Here is a 19,851-nt window from a genome sequence, read left to right as displayed (position 1 = left end):
GATAAACTAGGTAATTACGGGTTTGGCAGAGTGGAAGTATGCAGTGTTATATTTATCCGTTTTGACAGTATGGGGTCGGATGTGTAAGGGCAGTCTGAATCTATAGGATAGAATTTCCTGGGTAGTTCCTCTTCGCAACAGCTGCTATCTGGGACAGTCATCTGTGGGACAGGTCCTCAGGTGATGTGCTGCAGATGTGGCTATATAGAGCAATCTATTTTCTCTTTTACAGTGTTAAAAGTATATAGCACATGCATCTGGAAGCTTTCTTCATATAAATAGCAGTATATGACAGGCTTTCTGTGTGATGTGGGCCATAAACTCTCTGGGCAGATACTGTCCGGTATTGTACAAAGAGGAAAATGAATACCGTGATATATAATTACCCATTTTAAAAATTCATTAATGTCTGTCCAAATAATGGTCATTTTGTATATAATTCTGTCTGGTGCCACTAGTGGCACAAACATTAAACACTTCCCCTATCATATTTGAGTAAATCTTTAATGACCCTTATTGTTGGGTGATGTGTGCAAACAGTGACATCAAAGGTGCTAAAGTCGTCCTACTTTTCCATTAAAGCTAGGGTAGGTAAAATTTTTCTAAAAAAAAAACATTCCAAATTTGTTTAAACTGTCTTTATATACCAATACATAATTAAAATGTAAGTACTCTGAAAAAGAAAGTATAAAAATCGAGTGTCTGTAGACCTCTCACGACTGTTGTAAACACAGCTCATTATTTCCATTCACTCCACCCCCTCCCTTCTGGGCTCCTTCTAAAGCCACGCCCCCAAAACACATGAACGCGCGACGCGACACCAAACGCTCAGGCTCAGCTGAAGACGCATTTACCTGAGACGAGTGGAGAGGAAGGAGCGCAGTGCATGCAGTGACATCATGTCAGAATCACATGTAATAAAATACATAACTTTATCACTATGAATATAAACAAATATGATGGCTTTTAGTACTCACTATCAAGCTAGCATATCGATACTGGTAAAGTTTAAAATATATTTTGTTTGATTCGGTAACGAGCTATATTTAGGCTATAGGTAACAAGCTATATTTATAAGGCAAAGCTAGGTTGCATTGATACACGTTTTTCCATTACCATCAGTTACACTGTGATGAAGGTGAATTTCGTGTAAGAGTCATAACATATACGGTGTTTTGCATGTAAGAGTTTCCATGATGAAAACATTGTTGACTCTGATGAGGACTAACGTTACACTCCGGTGACAAGTACCGCATCGTCGGTTCGAGGACAGGTCCACTCCAGTGTCGAGGGCGAAGCAGAGGAGGTCGTTCAAGAGTGCGGGCAGGGTCCGAGGAAGTAGTTTAGCAAAGTAGCAAAGCTGGCATTGGTACTTTTTGCTGCATTTTCTCAGCCATTGTGCCGCAAACTCCTGCTTACTCGGTGTAGTGAGCTGAATATTTCCGGGAACGGTGACATGTGATGAGTGCATGCAGGGCTGTGCACGCAGTGGTGCTCGGGCACGAGACATGAAGGCATCTGATTGGTTCTTTACATTCGCACCGAATGGCAGTGATTGGTCAGAGTTTTTACTGTCCTACAGCTGCTACAGAGGTCAGATTTTTTTCATTCCTTTTTCTGAACACATAATGTATTGACTACTATCAGAATGGAAGGACCATTTCACCCAGTATAAAAAAAAATGTTTCTGAACAGGATTACCTACCCTACCTTTAATTTAATTTAATTTATAGTTGTCTTTCGATGTCACTCAAGACAATTTTGCATCTTCAAACAGCATCCCATGAAACAGCACTGCAGTAAAAAGAGTAAACTTGCATAATCTGGCTTAGTCATGTTTGCTCTCTGTGAAATTACTTGAACATCAGGGCGAGCACCTACAGCTCTTTTTCTGTAAAGGGAGGTCCGTTGCCGTAATGCATCCTTGTCTTTCAGCTGCCTTTTTATGCTATTTTATCGTAAAACACAGAGTATTTAAGGCGTGTTTATCTCTAGGATCTGGGCATTTAACATCATGCTAAAGATCTTTTGCTTTATGACATGCACCATGTTTTTTTTGTACATATGACAAAAGGGGGATGAAGAACACTGCGTGTAATCTGTTTTCAATTTAGAATGTAGTTTTACATGTGGAAATGGTCATTGATTCTTGGTTGTACATTTTCTAATAAAGGTGATGGTGCTGATATGCTGTGGGCTCTGGTGCAGTTGAACATAGAGACCTTTTTATTCATTAGAAGTTACTACGTTGCCTTTGTCTACGTATGCTGGTTAAATATACAGTATATTGAGATTGTCCTCACAACAATTTTTATTCATAGATATTGTCTCTTGATCACCAAGGCATTTATTTAAACTAAAATAAAGTGAAAGAGTAATATTGTGAAATATTATTACAATCTATTGTTTTGTATTTTAGTATATTTAAAAAAATAATTTATTCCTGTGATGACAAAGTTAAATCTTCAGCATCATTACTCCAGTCTTCAGTGTCACATGATCCTTCAGAAATCATTCTAATATGCTTATTTGCTGCTCAAGAAACATTTCTCTTTATTATCAATGTTTAAAGCATTATAGTGCTGTTGAAAAAGCATTTATTTAAAATATAAATCTGATCATCTCAAATGACTCCAAGCCATGGTTGTTCATTGGTCAAAAGGTGTGCGAACCTTGATTGTTACATAATATGTATTTCTAGCCTGGTCCCACAGACTCTCGTACATTTCATTTGTACAGAGAGTCTGGCCACTCTCCATTGACAAGCGTTAAGGCCTCATTATACTTCTGCGTCGGACCTACGCCGGAGCCTATACGCCGTAGGCAATGTGTTGGTTTTAATTTATACTTCTGTGTCGTTGTCCGCGTTGACGCGCACCTAGGGAGCATGTGAAACCCCGAGGGAGGGGTTCTGGCAGACCAATCACCGCGCTTGTGTCCGCGTAGAATTGACGCGTTGTTACATTTTTGGAGAGGTGCACGTCAGGGTACGCCGTAGAGTACGCGCGCTACACACAGCCTACGACGTAGCTACGGCGGCAGTTCGACGCAGAAGTATAAAACAGGCTTTAACTTCCTTGAAGGCGGGTACTCTGTTGAAGTTTAAAACTATTGGATCTGCCCAGAGCCACTCTGGATCTGCCATAACCAATCGCTAACGTTTGGTCGTGACGTAACCCTACAACTCAGACTAGCGCAACATCTAACGACATCAACGTCATCGTTCTCAGCCACTCCCTCTGTTCGCTGATTGGACCGCCAAAAAATTGGCCGGAGAAAACCCAAGATTATACCGCAAACCCAGACGGAGTACTGAAGGAAAATGAAAATTGAGCGGAAATACGTAGCAGGGCGGAGTCAGGCTATTTATATACTACTTGGACATGATAATCCTACAAGTCACCATATGTGCACTTTCAATCTTGGTGAAGGACTGTCTCTTTAATGTCTCTGTCTGTCTCTGAGACTTTCACATTACATAGAAATGCCTAAAATACTTCTGCAGAGTATCTCAGACCTCTTTCATTATTATAAATGTTTAATTAGAATTACTCACATCTAGTTACACAAAAAATGATGCCTAAATTCAATCTCTTAATGCAACAAAAGCATTGTTCTTCTTCTTCTTTTATGTGTGTGTTTGTGGCATTAAGATATTGGGTTTGTGCCTCATGTAGTATATTCTTTATCTCATACATGAATTTGTTTTATTCTCTACACGTGTACTACTGATGTGTATCCTTGTGTTTTCTGTGTGATTATTAGCCATGTTCATCTGAGTGTGATGTCGTCACTGTTCTCCTCTGTTCTCTGCAGTTACGTCACATCTCCATAGTAACTTCCTGCCTCCCCCCGCATGTGTGTGTGCAGTGTGCATTCTGGCTCGCTGCACAGGTAATGCCATTTCTGTGCAGCATGTCAGAGAGAAACACAATATTTCCAATGAAGCTTGCACAGTGAGCCAGAGCTTTGCTCACTCTAATGGAGCTGCTACTCTCTAACATGTGTTTGTGGATGGAATCTGCAAGGTTAATTACTTAGCCACTTTGTTGCATTTTAGCCCAGGAGAGTGAGAAATAAAGACTGGGGGCAAATTCACTAAACAGTAGGACCATTTTGGCAAGCAAAAACCACACACGCCATATTCATTAAGCACCAACAGTCCAGTTTACCAGGTTCTAAATGTAATAAGTTAGGGTTGTACCATAATTTAAACCTTCATCTTTTTTTCTGCACTGCATTCATGACTCTATGTAAAATTAACATTGCTATTACCCATGGAAAGTATTTTATTTAAAAGAGATAATCATATGATCATCAATTGATTATGACAGCATTTATTACCGGTAATTCAATGACGGAAAAGAGTGTTTTTACAGATGCAGATGTTTTTAAGATGTGTAGATGAGCACACTTTTAGCTATTTAAACTGATCATTCAGCATTATAAGATAAATGTATTATACCATTTTATTGCTTATGTGAAATGTTATTGAAAAATAATCTGTTTATTGATTTCAGTATTTCTCCATTCAGTTCAGTGGCCTCTGGGTGCTCTTACTCAAAGACTGTGTATATACCAAGATTCACTCATATTACAATGAATGGGAGAAAATGTAGTGCACAATATTTCAGCATTAGTCCCGCCTTCTAAATAAAAGAGCCAGTCGGCAATTGTTAAAGTCATTGCGTTATTGCAGCTGCTGTTAGAAGCATCATCACATTTTAGTAACAAACAATATCAAGTCTATAAAACTTTTCCACGAAGTACAATAAGCGTATAAAACTTTTGCACGAAGTACAAGAAGCGTATCGTTTCATATCGTCAGAACAATCGTTTATACTGCATACTCAAGGGGCATTTGACTGGGGACATTATTGACATTATTGATACTGCTTGCAATAGTAATGCAATATTAACCCTGGGGCAGTTGTGGCCTAATGATAAGAGAGTCAGACTTGTAACCCGAAGGTTGGGAAGTGACAGAGGTTCCACCTAACCCCCAATCGCTCCCGGGCCGCCACAGCAAAATGGCTGCCCACTACTCCAGGTGTGTGTATGCATTGTTTGCAGTGTGTGTTCACTACTCACTGCTCCTAATGTGTGTGCACTAACTTGGATGGGTTAAATGCAGAGGACAAATTCCAAATATGGGTTACCATACCTGCCCTTCACGTGTCACTTCTTTTTTTCTTTTTTCTTTTTTTAAATAAAAAGGTTACTGAGCTGTTTACACTGTTATATACAATAAAACAGCCTGCACAGTGACAGGAAATAAAAATGAGCACAAAAACCTGCCTAGAGCCTACCTTACACAACTTTGAAGGTGGACCTGCACTCAGGAGAGCAGACAAATTATTTCTACGCACACTGCAACGGTCACAATATGACGTCACACTCTGTGCGTATGTTTAAAAAAAAACATAGCCTACTTTAACAAATAAATAACACTTTTTTAATAGCCCACTTAAAGTGTTTATTACAAATATATTACTAAATGTTACAAATGAATAAATGTAAATGAACAAACATTTGCATTGCATTTACAATCCTGTAAAAACAGGAGGTGCTGCACCCTACTTCCTGTGCTTCTGATTCAGTATAGCTTTTGTGAGCACATTTGTGCCACTACTTAATTTACATAATTCCTTTAGTGAATCACGTGCTAAAGCAACTACTGTGTAGTTGTTTTTTCTTAACAACTATTCACAACAGTTCAAATAAGCAGTTCAATTCATTCTCTGAATTTCCCCCAGAAAAATGGAGGGATCATATACCGATAAACAGGCTGTGTGGCTCAGTTTTGTTATTTAGCTTGCTCATCTCTCATGTCCCAGACAGATCGCTGCTGTCTCTTTACAATGAGGAAGACACTAAGGTGTCACATTTTCCAAAAGTGTCGCAACCGTCTTCACTTTACCACATGATTCTTTTGACATCTCAGTGGGTGATGAATTATGAAACAGTTTTTCCTAGGAATGTCAGTTCCTGGATCCGTTTTTTTTCTCCGTTTTTTTTTTTTTTTTTTTTTGATGAAGACAAACTCAAGTTTCCTATCAGTGCCGAAGAAGAAGAACAGGGTGTTCTGACACTCTCAACCAGATCCCAGTTCTGATCACTCTATCACATCACAATGTCAAAATGCATCATGTCATAATGCACCACGCACCCCCGAAGCCCCTTCTTGAGTGCTGTTTTTTTTTTTTTTATAAATATAGAGGTTTTATTTATAGTGACTGTAGCGGTAAGTGGGGGCCAATGCTCTGAAAAGAGTTGCTCAGGAAGATGGTTAAGCGGAGTAGAGTAAGGGCATAGGCGCTTGAGGACAGAGCGACCCAGATGACAGTGCTGCCAGAATAATCACCCCCTCCCAGACAAGCCCGGACCAAAGCGCTGCTGCAGGAGCGTTCGCCGCGTGATGTCATTTTTATTACGCCTCGCCCTCACTCCGCACCACAGACGGCCCTCATGAATATTCTCTAGTTGACTTTCGGGGCTCTGTTGCTCACAGTAACACAAATGAGAAGCGGAGCCTGTGAGATTTTAACAGTATGTAACATTCCGGCTCGCTGTGTCCCTGTGAATGCGCTGTGAATAGGAGATATCACAGTAATACTGGGCTGAAACAGACAAACCTGCGTAAAACAACACTGCAAGGAGCCCGACTTAGATCAGTGACTCTGAGACTGAGCTGCGTTATGGATTTTAGTTTGTATTAGAAGTTTAGCTAAAAATAGATGGGAAAAAATTTGCAATTCTCACTTTGACATGCCGGGCCAATGCATTTCCAACGGGCATCAGTAATTTGTGGATGTCTAGAAAGGCAGACGTTTCATAAGCCATCTCGACTCGGTTTTGGTTGGGAGTGTCACATCTACCAACTGTTTTTGCTGATATTTTGCTCTTCTGTTGGAGTTTTGTGGATAAAAGCATGTAGTAAATGAATAAATGTAAATTACTGTCACATTAACAGATTAAGAATGGAAGAGGGGTGACTGACTTTTCCGTTTGAATGTATGTATTGTGTATTTGTGCTAACTTAAACTTATCTGCCTTCTCTTTCTTATTGAAGTTATTTTCTGTAAGTTTAAGTGAATCCCAGACAATTGCTTATAGTCACACAATCACCATAGTTATCACTCAGCATTTGCAAGGTGTGGCTTTACGTTTGCTAAGGAACATGTTTTGATCAGACTTAATTAGGATAATGTTCTTCAGTATGAGGAAAAGCTCTGCAACATAACAAGATATTAATACTTTTATTCAGTAAGGACGCATTATTGATCAAAAGTAGCAGTAAACATTGCTTAATAATTGATTTTTTTATGTAATTTATTGGTTATTTTAGTAAGTTTTGCATGAGGATTGTCATTTGGAGGTTTGTGTCAAATATGACAATATGTTTTACAACCCAAATACATCTGCTGTAGATGAATCTAGCCATGGTTAATAGAAATGCTTTTCCTGTGTGTTTTGCAGGTTATAGCCTCTCCAGTCTCTCAGCTGAAGACAGTGAGAAGTGGGAGAGTCGCAGGCTGCTGCAGGACTTTGACATTGACAGCAACTACACTGATGAGGTGCAGGTTGGGCCCAATGCTGAAAAGAACTGCACACCGCCTGGTAAGACGTTCAGCACCACACACATATAAATCCTTACACAATCTACCTGCTCTTTGAGTTCAACAGAGCAGATGAAACAGGAAGATGATTGTTTTTTTGTAGGGAACTTATGACAGATGACTAATGTCACTAGTAACTGGAAACAACTTCACAATGTGATTAAGCAAGAAGTCATGCGAAGTTTCACTTCTGAAATTGTTTTTTGATGGTAGCATTTCCACATTGGGATGTGTATCAGACTTCAATGAACCTCGCAATCAAGTGATGCTTTTTAAAATGAAATATTCTCATGTCTCTTATTTGTTCTCCACTGATTGGTGAGTTCACAAAGGTGTTAGTCCTGTATCAGGACTCTCCTGTCATCAGTAACTCAGACACTAACCCTTTTGTTGCGTTCTGAGTGAGTAATCTTGCTGACACAGACTTTGCTATTGTTTCTTTTGGGGATCGCTGCAGGCTAGGGAACATAAAGTGTATTTCAAACTATAGAGACCTGTGAGCCGTGGCCAGGGCAAAGGTTAAACATGGATTTCTGGCCAAGTTGAAGACCAGACATGTCACCTAATTAAGACCTTAACCTCTACAAATGGGGTCTATGAACGTAAAGCTGCGCAAAGAAAAGTAATTGTCCAAATTTAATAGAACCTCATCAGCTGGTATGGCTGAGTTTGATTTGCAATTTGGTTGATGTCTGTACGAGTTCTCACGGTAAACACATCCACACCTACTTTTAATTTCTGACAGAAATAGTTTAAACAATTTGACGTTTCCAGTCTGTTCCTCATTATTTTTCCTCATTGTTATTCATTGTTTATTTGCACAGTTGGTGTAGATCTGCTGTGTAATTTGATTCACGAGGCTACATTGGGCTCCACACTCTTGGACAATGTGAAGAGGCCAATTAGAACAGGTCTGAGGGAAAGGTTAGGCTGAACAAAGTGGTCATCGATACTCTGTGGGTCTATTGATTGACCGTCTCCCTCTTCTTTCAAAGCCCTCCTCTTTCCCCCCTGCAATGCGTGTACCATAGCCGGGGATCTACTACAGCACCCTGTTAGTATCTAATTCCATTTCATTACTCAGTTTGTTTGTTGCTCAGGAACTTTATGCATATTCATATAGTCAGACTTTTCTATGTTATACATGTTTTATATAGTGGCCCCAAAAAGTATTTGGATAACAGCCAGACTTAAAAAATGTATGAATGTCTTTATATAACTAAATATCAAACCCACAGGCATTACAAATATTGCACAGACCCACGGGCAAAACAAATATTGCACAGAGCGCAATAGCAAAATATTTCACAAAATTAAGTGTGAAACTAGAAACAAGTTTGATTTTGAATTATATACAGTAAAATAACAGACATGACTATCGTTCAAAGTTTTTGGGTTGGTACAATTATTTTTACTGCATTTAAAAGAAGTCTCTTACGTTCACCAAGGCTATATATTATATATATAATTTAATCCTGTGATGGCAAAGCTGAATTTTTTTTAGCAGATATCAATGCAGTCTTCAGTGTCACATGATCCTTCAGAGATCATTCTAATATGTGACCCTGGATCACAAAACCAGTCACATGTTGCACGGGTATATTTGTGGCAATAGCCAACAATACATTGTATGGGTCAAAATTATCGATTTTTATTTTATGCCAAAAATCATTAGGATATTAAGTAAAGATCATGTTCCATGAAGATATTTTGTACATTTCCTACCGTAAATATATAAAACATGTATTTTTGTGAGTGAATGCAGAACAATTATGAACATAAATGGACAACTTTATAGGAGATTTTCTCAATGTTTAGATTTTTTTGCATCCTCAGATTCCAGATTTTCAAATAGTTGTATCTCGACCAAATATTGTCCTATCATTACACACTATACATCAATGGAAAGCTTATTTATTCAGCTTCCGTGTGATGTATAAATCTCAATTTCAAAAATTTGACCAATGTGACTGGTTTTGTGGTCCAGGGTCACATATGCTGATTTGCTGCTCAAGAAAAAAATGTATAATTATAATTATGGAAACAGTTGTGCATCTTAATATTTTTGTGGAATCTGTGAGACATTTTTGTCAGGATGTTTTGATAAAAATAGAAAGTTCAAAAGAGCACAACTTATTTGAAATAGATATATTTTATGTGTCCTTGATTAATAAAAGTATTAATTTATTCTTTAAAAAAATGCTCAGATTTCAAACTTGTTGTTCAAATTGAAGACAAAAATCGGTTAAAAATAATTGCACAAATGGCTCAAAAAGAGTGAAGTTGATTATGGGAATTATTTGAGTGTTATTTGTTTGCAGATGCTACTTAGTTTGATATTTTGCTTTTAATGCAATGAAACTATGCGTATATTGTTAAATGTGGCTAGAGTGTACTTAGGGGCCACTGTATGTCGTAAATACTGTTATTTTATATGTGTTGGCATGACTTTTATATTTTATATGTGGTAAAAGTAGAAAAAGGGAGTGTTTTAGGCTTAAGGGAAACACTTAATCTGCAGTGAACTCAGAAGAATGTCAAGTCTTATGGAGAGTGAGATAGAGCAAAACTTATGATTTGACATCTGTCCAGAAATAAAACAGAGTAGGTCATTTTCCATGGGGAGCCATTGTATTTACAGTGAGCTCAGTGTGTTACAGCCCGGCTCTGCTGTTATGAGGTGTAAAGGGAGCAGCTTTGCGTCTTTATCTCAGCGTGGCCTGCCTGCTTTTGTTTGTGTTTTTTTTCTGTGGGCGGATTTGGGTGAATGTTTCCAAGTGGGGTCCTGGTGTTTTAGGAGGCTGTGTTCCTTGCCAAGCATCTCCTTGATCTTGCCGTTAAAGAGTGAGCTGTGCTCTTAAGCTCTCGCTTGTGTTCAGATGCCCGCTCTCCCACCCGTCTCCAAAACCAGCCTGGCGCCTTGGCACAGGCTGAGGGTTTCCTTACTCTGCTGTTTAAAACTATTCTTCCTTTAATACAGCTGTAGAAGTCTACACATTACACTAGAGAATAAGTCTTGCTCATTTCTTGATATTCAAACCTGTTTTTTGCTACACATATACGAGTGTCGGGAATAACAACATCATTCAAATGCATGAGTGAATGTCCTATGTTATCATTACAAACTACAGGAGTCACTCCTGAACTTGTGATGCCACATTATGGTCATATGGCTGCAAACAAGAAATTTGGACATTAAAAGTATAGGCTATTTTTGACAAAGTGATACTAGACTGGAGACTTATTACTGTGTCGGGACTTTAATATCAATACTTTATTCACCAAGGTCGCAATAAATTGACCAAAAGGGATAAGGACATTTATTATGTGTAATATTTCTATTTTAAGCAATAATTTGGAAACCTATTTTAAATAAAAACCTATTTTAAATAAAAACATGCTGTTTATTTTCTGTTCGTCAAGAATCATGAATAAATATATCATGACAACAAAATATTAACCAGCACAACTGTTTTTAATATTGATAGTAATAAGAAACCTATCTTGAGCACCAAATCAGCTTCTTAGAAGGATTTTTGAAGAATCATGTGACACTGAAGACTGTAGTAATGATGCTGGAAATTCAGCTTTGCCATCACAGGATATACACATATATATATATATATATATATATATATATATATATATATATATATATATATATATATATATATATATATATATATATATTACATTTTAAAATATATTTATATAGAAAGCAGTTATTTTAAATTGTAATGATTTTTTTACACTTTTAATATATATATATATATATATATATATATATATATATATATATATATATATATATATATATATATATACAGTGCAATGCATAAGTGAATACACCCATGCTAAAGTTGACTAAAAAAAGGGAATAAAAAATCATATTTTGGAAATTTAACGTAATGCCTTAATTTAAAAAATTCGAAAAAATCCAACCTTTAAGGACACCAATTTTCTTTGTGAATGAATAATGTATCGTAAATAAATAAATTTTCTTCCTTAAAATACATGGTGCATAAGTTAGTACACCCCTATGTTAAATTCCCATAGAGGCAGGCAGATTTTTATTTTTAAGTATTTAAAAAAAAAAAAAAAAAAATTAGGATACTATGCATCCTGATAAAGTTCCCTTGGCCTTTGGAATTAAAATAGCCCCACATCATCACATAGCCTTCACCATACCTAGAGATTGGCATGGGGTACTTTCCATAAGATCATCTCTCAATGCAAATCAAACTAGCTATTTGGCTAAGTGAAATAAAACCATGCCAATCTCTAGGTATTGTGAAGGCTATGTGATGATGTGCGGCTATTTTAATTCCAAAGGCCAAGGGAACTTTATCAGGATGCATAGTATCCTAAAAGAAAATTTAAAATAATACTTAAAAATAAAAATCTGCCTGCCTCTATGGGAATTTAACATAGGAGTGTACTAACTTATGCACCATGTATTTTAAGGAAGAACATTTATTTATTTACGATACATTATTCATTCACAAAGAAAATTGGTGTCCTTAAAGGTTGGATTTTTCCTAATTTTTTTAATAATTTTTTTCAATTTCCAAAATTTGATTTTTTATTCCTCTTTTTAGTCAACTTTAGCATGGGTGTATTCACTTATGCATTGCACTGTATATTATAATTTAAAAATAAATATATAATTGTTAATTTTATAAATGTTATAATTATAATAATGTTTAATGATGTTACTGTTGCTTTTATTTACAACTGCTTTTGACAGTGTTCACTCTCTTTCTCTTCCTTATTGGGCTTTGAAGGCAGAATCTCTCCCTCAGCATTCTTTCATCCTTAGTGTATTAGTAGTCATTTCATTTTTCTCCGTGAATTAGGAGTTCTGCTTGTGCGCAGATCCTCTTCGGCACTTCCTGAATATTCACAAGTGCATCATAACAATCAGACAACCCGTCATTAGCTTGATTACCGAAGCTAATGAGCTGTTAATTATCTCTTCATCCATCAACTCACATTGTCTGTCACACAGATAATGTTGCTCAAGCAATAACAGTGACTGACTGGAAACATTGACCTTTGGAAAATTGTGACCTTTGAACCAGTCACAATTTTCAGAATTTCAGAAGTGTTATATTATTATCATTTTCTTTTCAGTGAAATTTTTACCTTTGTGAGGTTTTTTTTTTTTTTTTTTTTTTGGCAGTTTTATCCATTAATGTTAAATACTTCAGTATAGTCATTTAATATAAATAAATTAATAAATAAATAAATAATGACTGCTAACCTATAAAACCAAATCACAATCAATTACAAAATGCATTTTAAATGACATTTAATCAGAAGTACAGGGAATTCTTCCCTCAGTGGTTTTAGACCAGATTTCTTCAATTGTTATATTGTTTATCAAAAACCATTTTATATTAGCTAAACATTCAATAACACTTGAATGATCTTGCTCAGTTTTTTAACATATTAAATGCCGTTTGCATTTTCCATGTCCTACTGTGACAGAGCTGCCTTGCCATCATTTTCATCTATCTTATTATATTGTGTTCACTTCCTCTAGTTGAAGTGTGCTCCTGTTTTTGTGTTTCCATCTATGCAGTTGGACATTTGGCTAGCAGATGAGTCATGTGACCTGACCTTTGAGAGCTGTGCTGACATTAGGCTTACGGCAGAGAGAATAGGACTGTTGAAATGTGACTACACTTTGGCGATCTGGCAGATGATTAAAATGCTTGCTCTCACCTTTTTTCACCTGTCTATTCTCTCTTTGTTTCCTCTTTGCGGTTACCATGCTGATATCCTCCACAGGAAGACCACAATGTTATTTTTATCTTTTCAGTGCTAAAACTTCTTTACACTTATGTCATTTAGTCACATGCTAATGTGAACTTTAAAATAGTTAGTGCTATTAAAGACATAGTTTGCTCCAGGGTTATTATTTTTTACTAAAACTAAAACCATAAAAAAAAAAACACTATATAGATGTATTTACAAAAAAAATAAAATAAAGAATAAAACAACAATTTTACTAAAACTAAAATGTAAACAGAAAATATAAAATAAAATCTAATTCAAAATGTTAACAACAACTATAATAGGATATCAGTGTTGTGATATCAATTAAACCAATATTGAAAATTCTGTTAGAAGGGAAAGAGGGAATGAATAGAGATGGCCAGAAAGACTTAAAAGATTAATCAGTGGGATGCCCATGTTGCAGTGCAGCGTGGGTAGTTAGCCAGGCGACTGCCCTTTACACTCATTCACAAAACACACACACACACACACATACACATACTATAGAAAACAAACACTGCACATTATGAAAGATGAACATTCAGCATGCGGCACACAGCTTGGTCTTTAAACCACGTTCTACCACTTAAACTTTCTACAGCTGTTCATGAAAAGCTGCAAAGTGAACTAACTTGGTTCTGCACAAATAAAAAAAAAATCCTCCTCGATAGTGAATGAGTTTTTTCTTCTTGTGTCAGTCACATTTATTTTCCTCTAACGAAACAGAACTGCTTACATATCAGACCTCTTCATTGTCTACATGACTCCTACAGTGCCCACTGAAGACAAATGGAAGCAGTCAGTGTTCTCATAGGAACTCCTGATTTGGATCGTGCCTTCTGAACAACCAGTTGTGTGCTCTTAAATGGCAATTGTTTACAGTTTACACCTCCCTCACCTCAAAGGCTCAGTTTCAGATCTCTTTCTCTAGCTATTTGAGCTGCATTTGCACAATCAGTGTAGAGAAAGGACTGAAAATGTGCTTACTGTGCGCTTTACCAAAACGCCAATATTGCAGTTATAAACACAGTTTGTCTCTCTTTTGCATTGTCACTCACTCTTTCTCTCTTTGTTTCTGCATTTTTGTCCTCTCTACTACAACACACACACAAGAATGCACCACATAGCATATTTGTTTTTGACCATTATTAGATTTTTTTTTTTTTACACTACCGTTTTGGAGTCTCTTATGCTCACCAAGGCTGCATTTATTTGATCAAAGATACAGTAAAAACACAGTATTATTGTAATACATTATTACGATTTAAAATAAATGTTTTATGTTTAATATATTGTAAAGTGTATTTTATTCCTTTGAATGCAAAGCTGAATTTTCAGCAGCCATTTCTCTAGTCTTCAGTGTCACATGATCCTTCAGAAATCATTCTAATACCGTATGTTGATTTGGTGCAAATTATATTATATTTCTTCTCTATATTTCTATCAATGTTAAAAACAGTTGTTCTGTTTTTGTTTCTGTTTGTTCAGTTGTTCAAAAGCATTTATTTGAAATAGAAATCTTTTGTAACATTATCAATGTCTTTACTGTAACTTTTGATCAATTTAATAAAAGTATTAATTTCTTAAAAAAAAAATAGATAAAAAATCTTACTGATCTCAAACAAGTGTATCTGTTTCAGTCAATACTGGATATTTATTTGTGCATGTTCACTTCTATTTTTACTTTTTTTAACATAAGTTCACTTAAAGTTAGCCTGTAAAAACACTAATAATTTATAACACTGTTTAATGTAATCTCAAAATGTATTTTCATACTGTATATTATAATGTTGTAATGCATAACTTTTTTGTAGCATTTAAAATGGTTGATTTTAGTTAGTATTGTGATTTATTTTTAATTTAATAAGACAAACTAGTAAATACAGTATATTAAACATTTTAATATTGGCTGTTTGTAAGTTACTGGCCATAACATAAAAATAATTATCGATCTGCAAGATGGAAAATTGCCGCCTGCTAAATTTTTTTTATAAACAATGCTATTAGCGGGTGTTGTTCATTCTTAGTAAATTTACCTCCGAGTTTGCTGTTGTTGTTGTTGTTTATGCTAAGTAGAACATGAGAACATATCCAAGGAGACCCACAGAACTTCTTCCATTTTGCTTTAAAGTCATATGCTTTGGACCAGTCTCCAACCTGCCACAAATACAGAGCAGAAAAAGAGAGACCTTAAGGGTTTTTTTTTTTTTTTTTTTTATGTTTTACTTTACCCATGCTCTTTCTCACTGACTCTGAGCTACTGTCAGACATACAAGTAACTCAAAGTACAAATCAACAAAAGCACATCACTCAGAATAAACAGAGGCTTTCTCAGGAGACATTCCCTGGTGGCTCAACCTGGGTATATTAGACGGGCTAAAACAGATATTTGTTGTCCTCTTCACTGTGACTAACCAGGTTTTTCCTGTCACTCTTTGAGGAGAAATTTCTGGGAAATGCTGAGGCATAGGGTTGAAAGAGAGAGAGAAACACATAATGCAAGCAAGATTTTTTCGAGGGGATGTTGATTATTTAAGTCCAGACAGGCTGGAGTTAGTTAAAGGTGTGAAAACTCTGGGTGAGAATTCATCATCATCATCATCATCATCATCATCATGATCCTCTTCCTTATTGCTACAACCCAAATGAATATTGTGGAGGTTAAAATTAGGTTGTTGAGATAAGGTGCTAGGTGTTGTGAGTTGTTGACAGAACGTCGCTGTATGGTTGCTAAGGTGTTCTTTGTTGTTGTTAGCATTTTTCTATGTTGTTGCTAGGTGGCTACACAAGTGCTTTGAGTCGTTGCAAGTTTGTCAAATTAGTCCATAGCCAAGTCTATAATCTCATGGCTAAGATTTCTCGCTTTTCAGTGTAAATTGTTGGGTATTTTGCCCCTTTTTTTTCATCTACCTGCAAAAATAATCATAATATGAACCACTTAGCAAATCTCACTTTTCGTATTAAAACGTATGATACTTATATATATACTTATAATGTATTTATGATTTGGGGTTGTATAAAAAAAAAACCTTTAAGAAGTCTCTTGTATTTATTTGTTCCAAAATACAGTAAAAAGTAATATTTTGAAACATCATTACAATTTAAAATGACTGTTTATTTTAAAATATTTAAAAATGTAATTCATTCCTTTTTTGATTTATTTGAAATAGAAATGTTTTTTAACATTATAAATGTCCTTGCTGACTAAAAGTATTTTTAAAAATCTTACTGATCCCAAACGTTTGAATGGTAGTGTATGTATTTATACTTGCATGTTGTATTATTCCATTCTGTTTCCTGTGGGAATAGCCATGCCGCTCCATTACAACGGTCTACATCACATTACCACTGTGTTTGGAGTTAAATAAAGCATGCATGTTGAGTGTGTACTATAGTGTGTGTTTTATTATGGAGTTGTGATGTAACTCTAAATAAAGAATGGCCTGCGGACAGTATGACAGGCTGAGGACAGTGGTAATGTGGATTCAGGAGGATGCACTGGCCCAAGGAGCTCTGTCACATGTAGAAGAGAAGGTCAGAATGTGCAAGACTGAGTGTGTATGCGCACATGAGGGGGTTATGCACATTTGTAAAGAAAATGGATATTAAAAATATATATATTAAATGCTGAAATATATGTTTTCAAAAATTAATTCAATAAAAAAAAAATTATTTAGGCTTTACAATAAAAATAGTTACTTACACGTTATGTCTTTTTTCTAGCTGTGTAAGGTATTGGGCTCAATCTGAGTTGCATGTTACATGCGGGACTGGGACTGGGGACTGGGACAACCAGGGACTGGCTGATGTATTTTGGTAAATTGTTTTATTTCCCGCTATCCGAGGATTTTGATGTCTGAATGCATTGGTTCGTTCGCCACTGAATGTGGCAGGATGACTTAATGCACAAAAACATATTGCTGACACATGAATTAGCTCAAAGTAATACAAATGAATTATCTTAGTTCATGGATGTACACAACCTAACAAGGCTTCACATATGGGTAAGACTGCAGAAAGAAAGACGACAGCAAGAAAAAGATATTCCATTGAATCCAAAAATGTTCATCCCTTTATTAGAATGTCTTTTATACCTTTAATGACTCGTTGTCAAATTACACCTTATGTTATACATTGTCATTGTGTTAAAGTTGGAGGTATGATCTTTCCACTGTGAAGGGTGGATTGGGGTGGGAGGCGTGTGTGTGTGTGTGTGTGTGTGTGTGGGGTGGGGGGGGGGCTAAATGTCAAATTACTCAGCGCAATGACGACAAAGCCTGCTACACGCGATGTGTCGCTGCGAATCAGCATCTATTGCTCCTTCTCTAAGGGTGTATCTGTTTTTGTGTATGTAGGTTTGTATACACATTTTAGCTTTACTATAAAGATGATGTTGCACAATGTAGCAAATTCCGCCATTTCCTGGAATAGTTTGAAAACACCACATCAAAACAAAGCAAACATTGTAATCACTCATGCAAACTCAGAGTCATAATCTAGAGACGCAGCCACAAAAGGGTCTAATAATGTGTGTGTGTTACATATGAGAAGCAATATTACTCTTTGCCCTCTGGGCGTTTAGATGACATCCACACCTGCATGAAATCAGCGTTTGCTTCATCTTTGATGATGAATTGTTGGGTCAGGCTTAGGCTTGATTTACTGTAGCAGCAATCTCATCTCTCAAATATTTACTTCTAGCTATCAGAAGCATTCGCCAAAGCAAGTCAGTTTCTGAGGAAAAGCAAGCCATGTATAGGAAAAATGTACGTTGTGTAAAATGCTACTGAGCTTTTTGAATGAAGTCCTATAAACATTTACTGTAATTTTGAACATATAAGTGTCTTAGATTGGTTAATGTGTTAATTATTAGTGGGACAGTAAGTCAAGGCAAATGTCTTTGAGATCAGATGAAATGGGATGATGTGAAGTTTACTGTAAAGTAGTATTGAGAGCATAAAGAGGCCTTAGTTCCAGAAGTATTTTTTCCATTCATTTTTCCCATTTGGGTCTTTGGGATGCCCTTTTTTGTTCTACCTGGTGGCAGAAAATGACAGTTTTGCAGGAGAAGTCTATGGAAGCCATGGAATAAAAGAATAAAAAAGGTAATTTCGGGCCCTATCATACATAGCGTTTTTTGCTAGTTTCAGCTTGACTCAGTTATCATTTTCACGTCCTGCGCCACGTTGTTTAAATAGCAAATGCATTTGCTGCTGGTCTGAAAACGAGGTGTGTTCTGGCGCATTGATGGCGCGTTGCTATTTTGAGGCAACTGAAATAGACTGTGCCATTGACCAACTGAAACCTGGTCTAAAGTCAATGGTGCAGTATTTTTTTTTTGTTATTTAAAGATTGCGTTAGTAATGTGCGCCTATAGGTGGCTCTACAACGCGCGTACACTCTGCTTGTTAAACACACAGGGGCAGCAGAACACAAACATGCCAAAAATTAAAAATAAATGGATTACAATGCAAAAGATTATTATTGTGTACATAAAGATATGGTGGAATCCGGCTTGACCCGTAGATGGTCTGCTTGTGCACTTTAACCTCGCACATGAGCAGATCCGTTTGCGCTCTGGAGACGCGTTCGGTCTTTCCACTCATCTGTCAAATTCCATCATGTAAATAGCGAATCCGCCATGGCGCGAATGCAACTGGCATTTCAAGGGAATGGGAATGGAATGGAAAGCCCAAAACACACCCATTACTCAGAAGAGAATAAAGCCAACCCTTTTAGACCATGCACCGGGTGTGCCGAACATTTTTCCCGTCGTTAAACTAGCAAAAGTGGATTCAGACACGCCCTAACTGCACTTGCGCCTTGCGCTTTAGACCATGCGCTTAGATCATTAAAATAGGGCCCTTCGAGTTTATGGGCCCTATCTTGCACCCAGCGCAATTGACTTTGTACACCGACGCATGTATCATTCCTATTTTGCACCCGCGCAAAGCGCGCTTTTCCCTCCACAGAAGCACGTCGCTAAACTACGGAATGAACTTGCGCTCCCTGGGCGGTTCAGCGCAAAAAAGGAGGCGTGTTCCGACGCAAACGTTCCTTCATGCTATTTTGCAGGTTTAGAAAACAATTGCGCCACTAACCAGGAAAAAATAGTTTAAAGTCAGTGGCGCGTTGCGCATGTTATTCATATGCTATTTTAAGGGCGCATGCTTGGCCATAATCAATGTAGCGTGTGCACAACGCGCATACACTTTGATTCTCTCATCTACACAGAAGCAGCAGTTTTCATTTTTGCAAATCATACATTATTACGATAGATAGATAGATAGATAGATAGATAGATAGATAGATAGATAGATAGATAGATAGATAGATAGATAGATAGATAGATAGATAGATAGATAGATAGATAGATAGATAGATAGATAGATAGATAGATAGATAGATAGATAGATAGATAGATAGATAGATAGATAGATAGATAGATAGA

The 19,851-nt window shown here is 36.6% G+C and overlaps 1 protein-coding gene across 1 annotated transcript in view; it reads left to right on the top strand.

Annotated features, from left to right (window-relative positions):
- slc24a3 (solute carrier family 24 member 3) overlaps positions 1–19,851 on the top strand; it is an 81,776-nt gene that overhangs the window by 17,195 nt on the left and 44,730 nt on the right. Inside the window, exon 2 of the mRNA XM_081350976.1 lies at positions 7,480–7,620. Coding sequence (XP_081207102.1) covers positions 7,480–7,620 — 141 coding nt within the window. The remainder of the gene's footprint in view (positions 1–7,479; positions 7,621–19,851) is intronic.

The sequence above is a fragment of the Scardinius erythrophthalmus genome (assembly GCF_964197995.2).
Source record: "Scardinius erythrophthalmus genome assembly, chromosome: 21".
Taxonomy (NCBI): domain Eukaryota; kingdom Metazoa; phylum Chordata; class Actinopteri; order Cypriniformes; family Leuciscidae; genus Scardinius; species Scardinius erythrophthalmus.
Note: the sequence above shows the minus strand (reverse complement) of the source record. Positions and strands in the feature narration are given on the sequence as shown.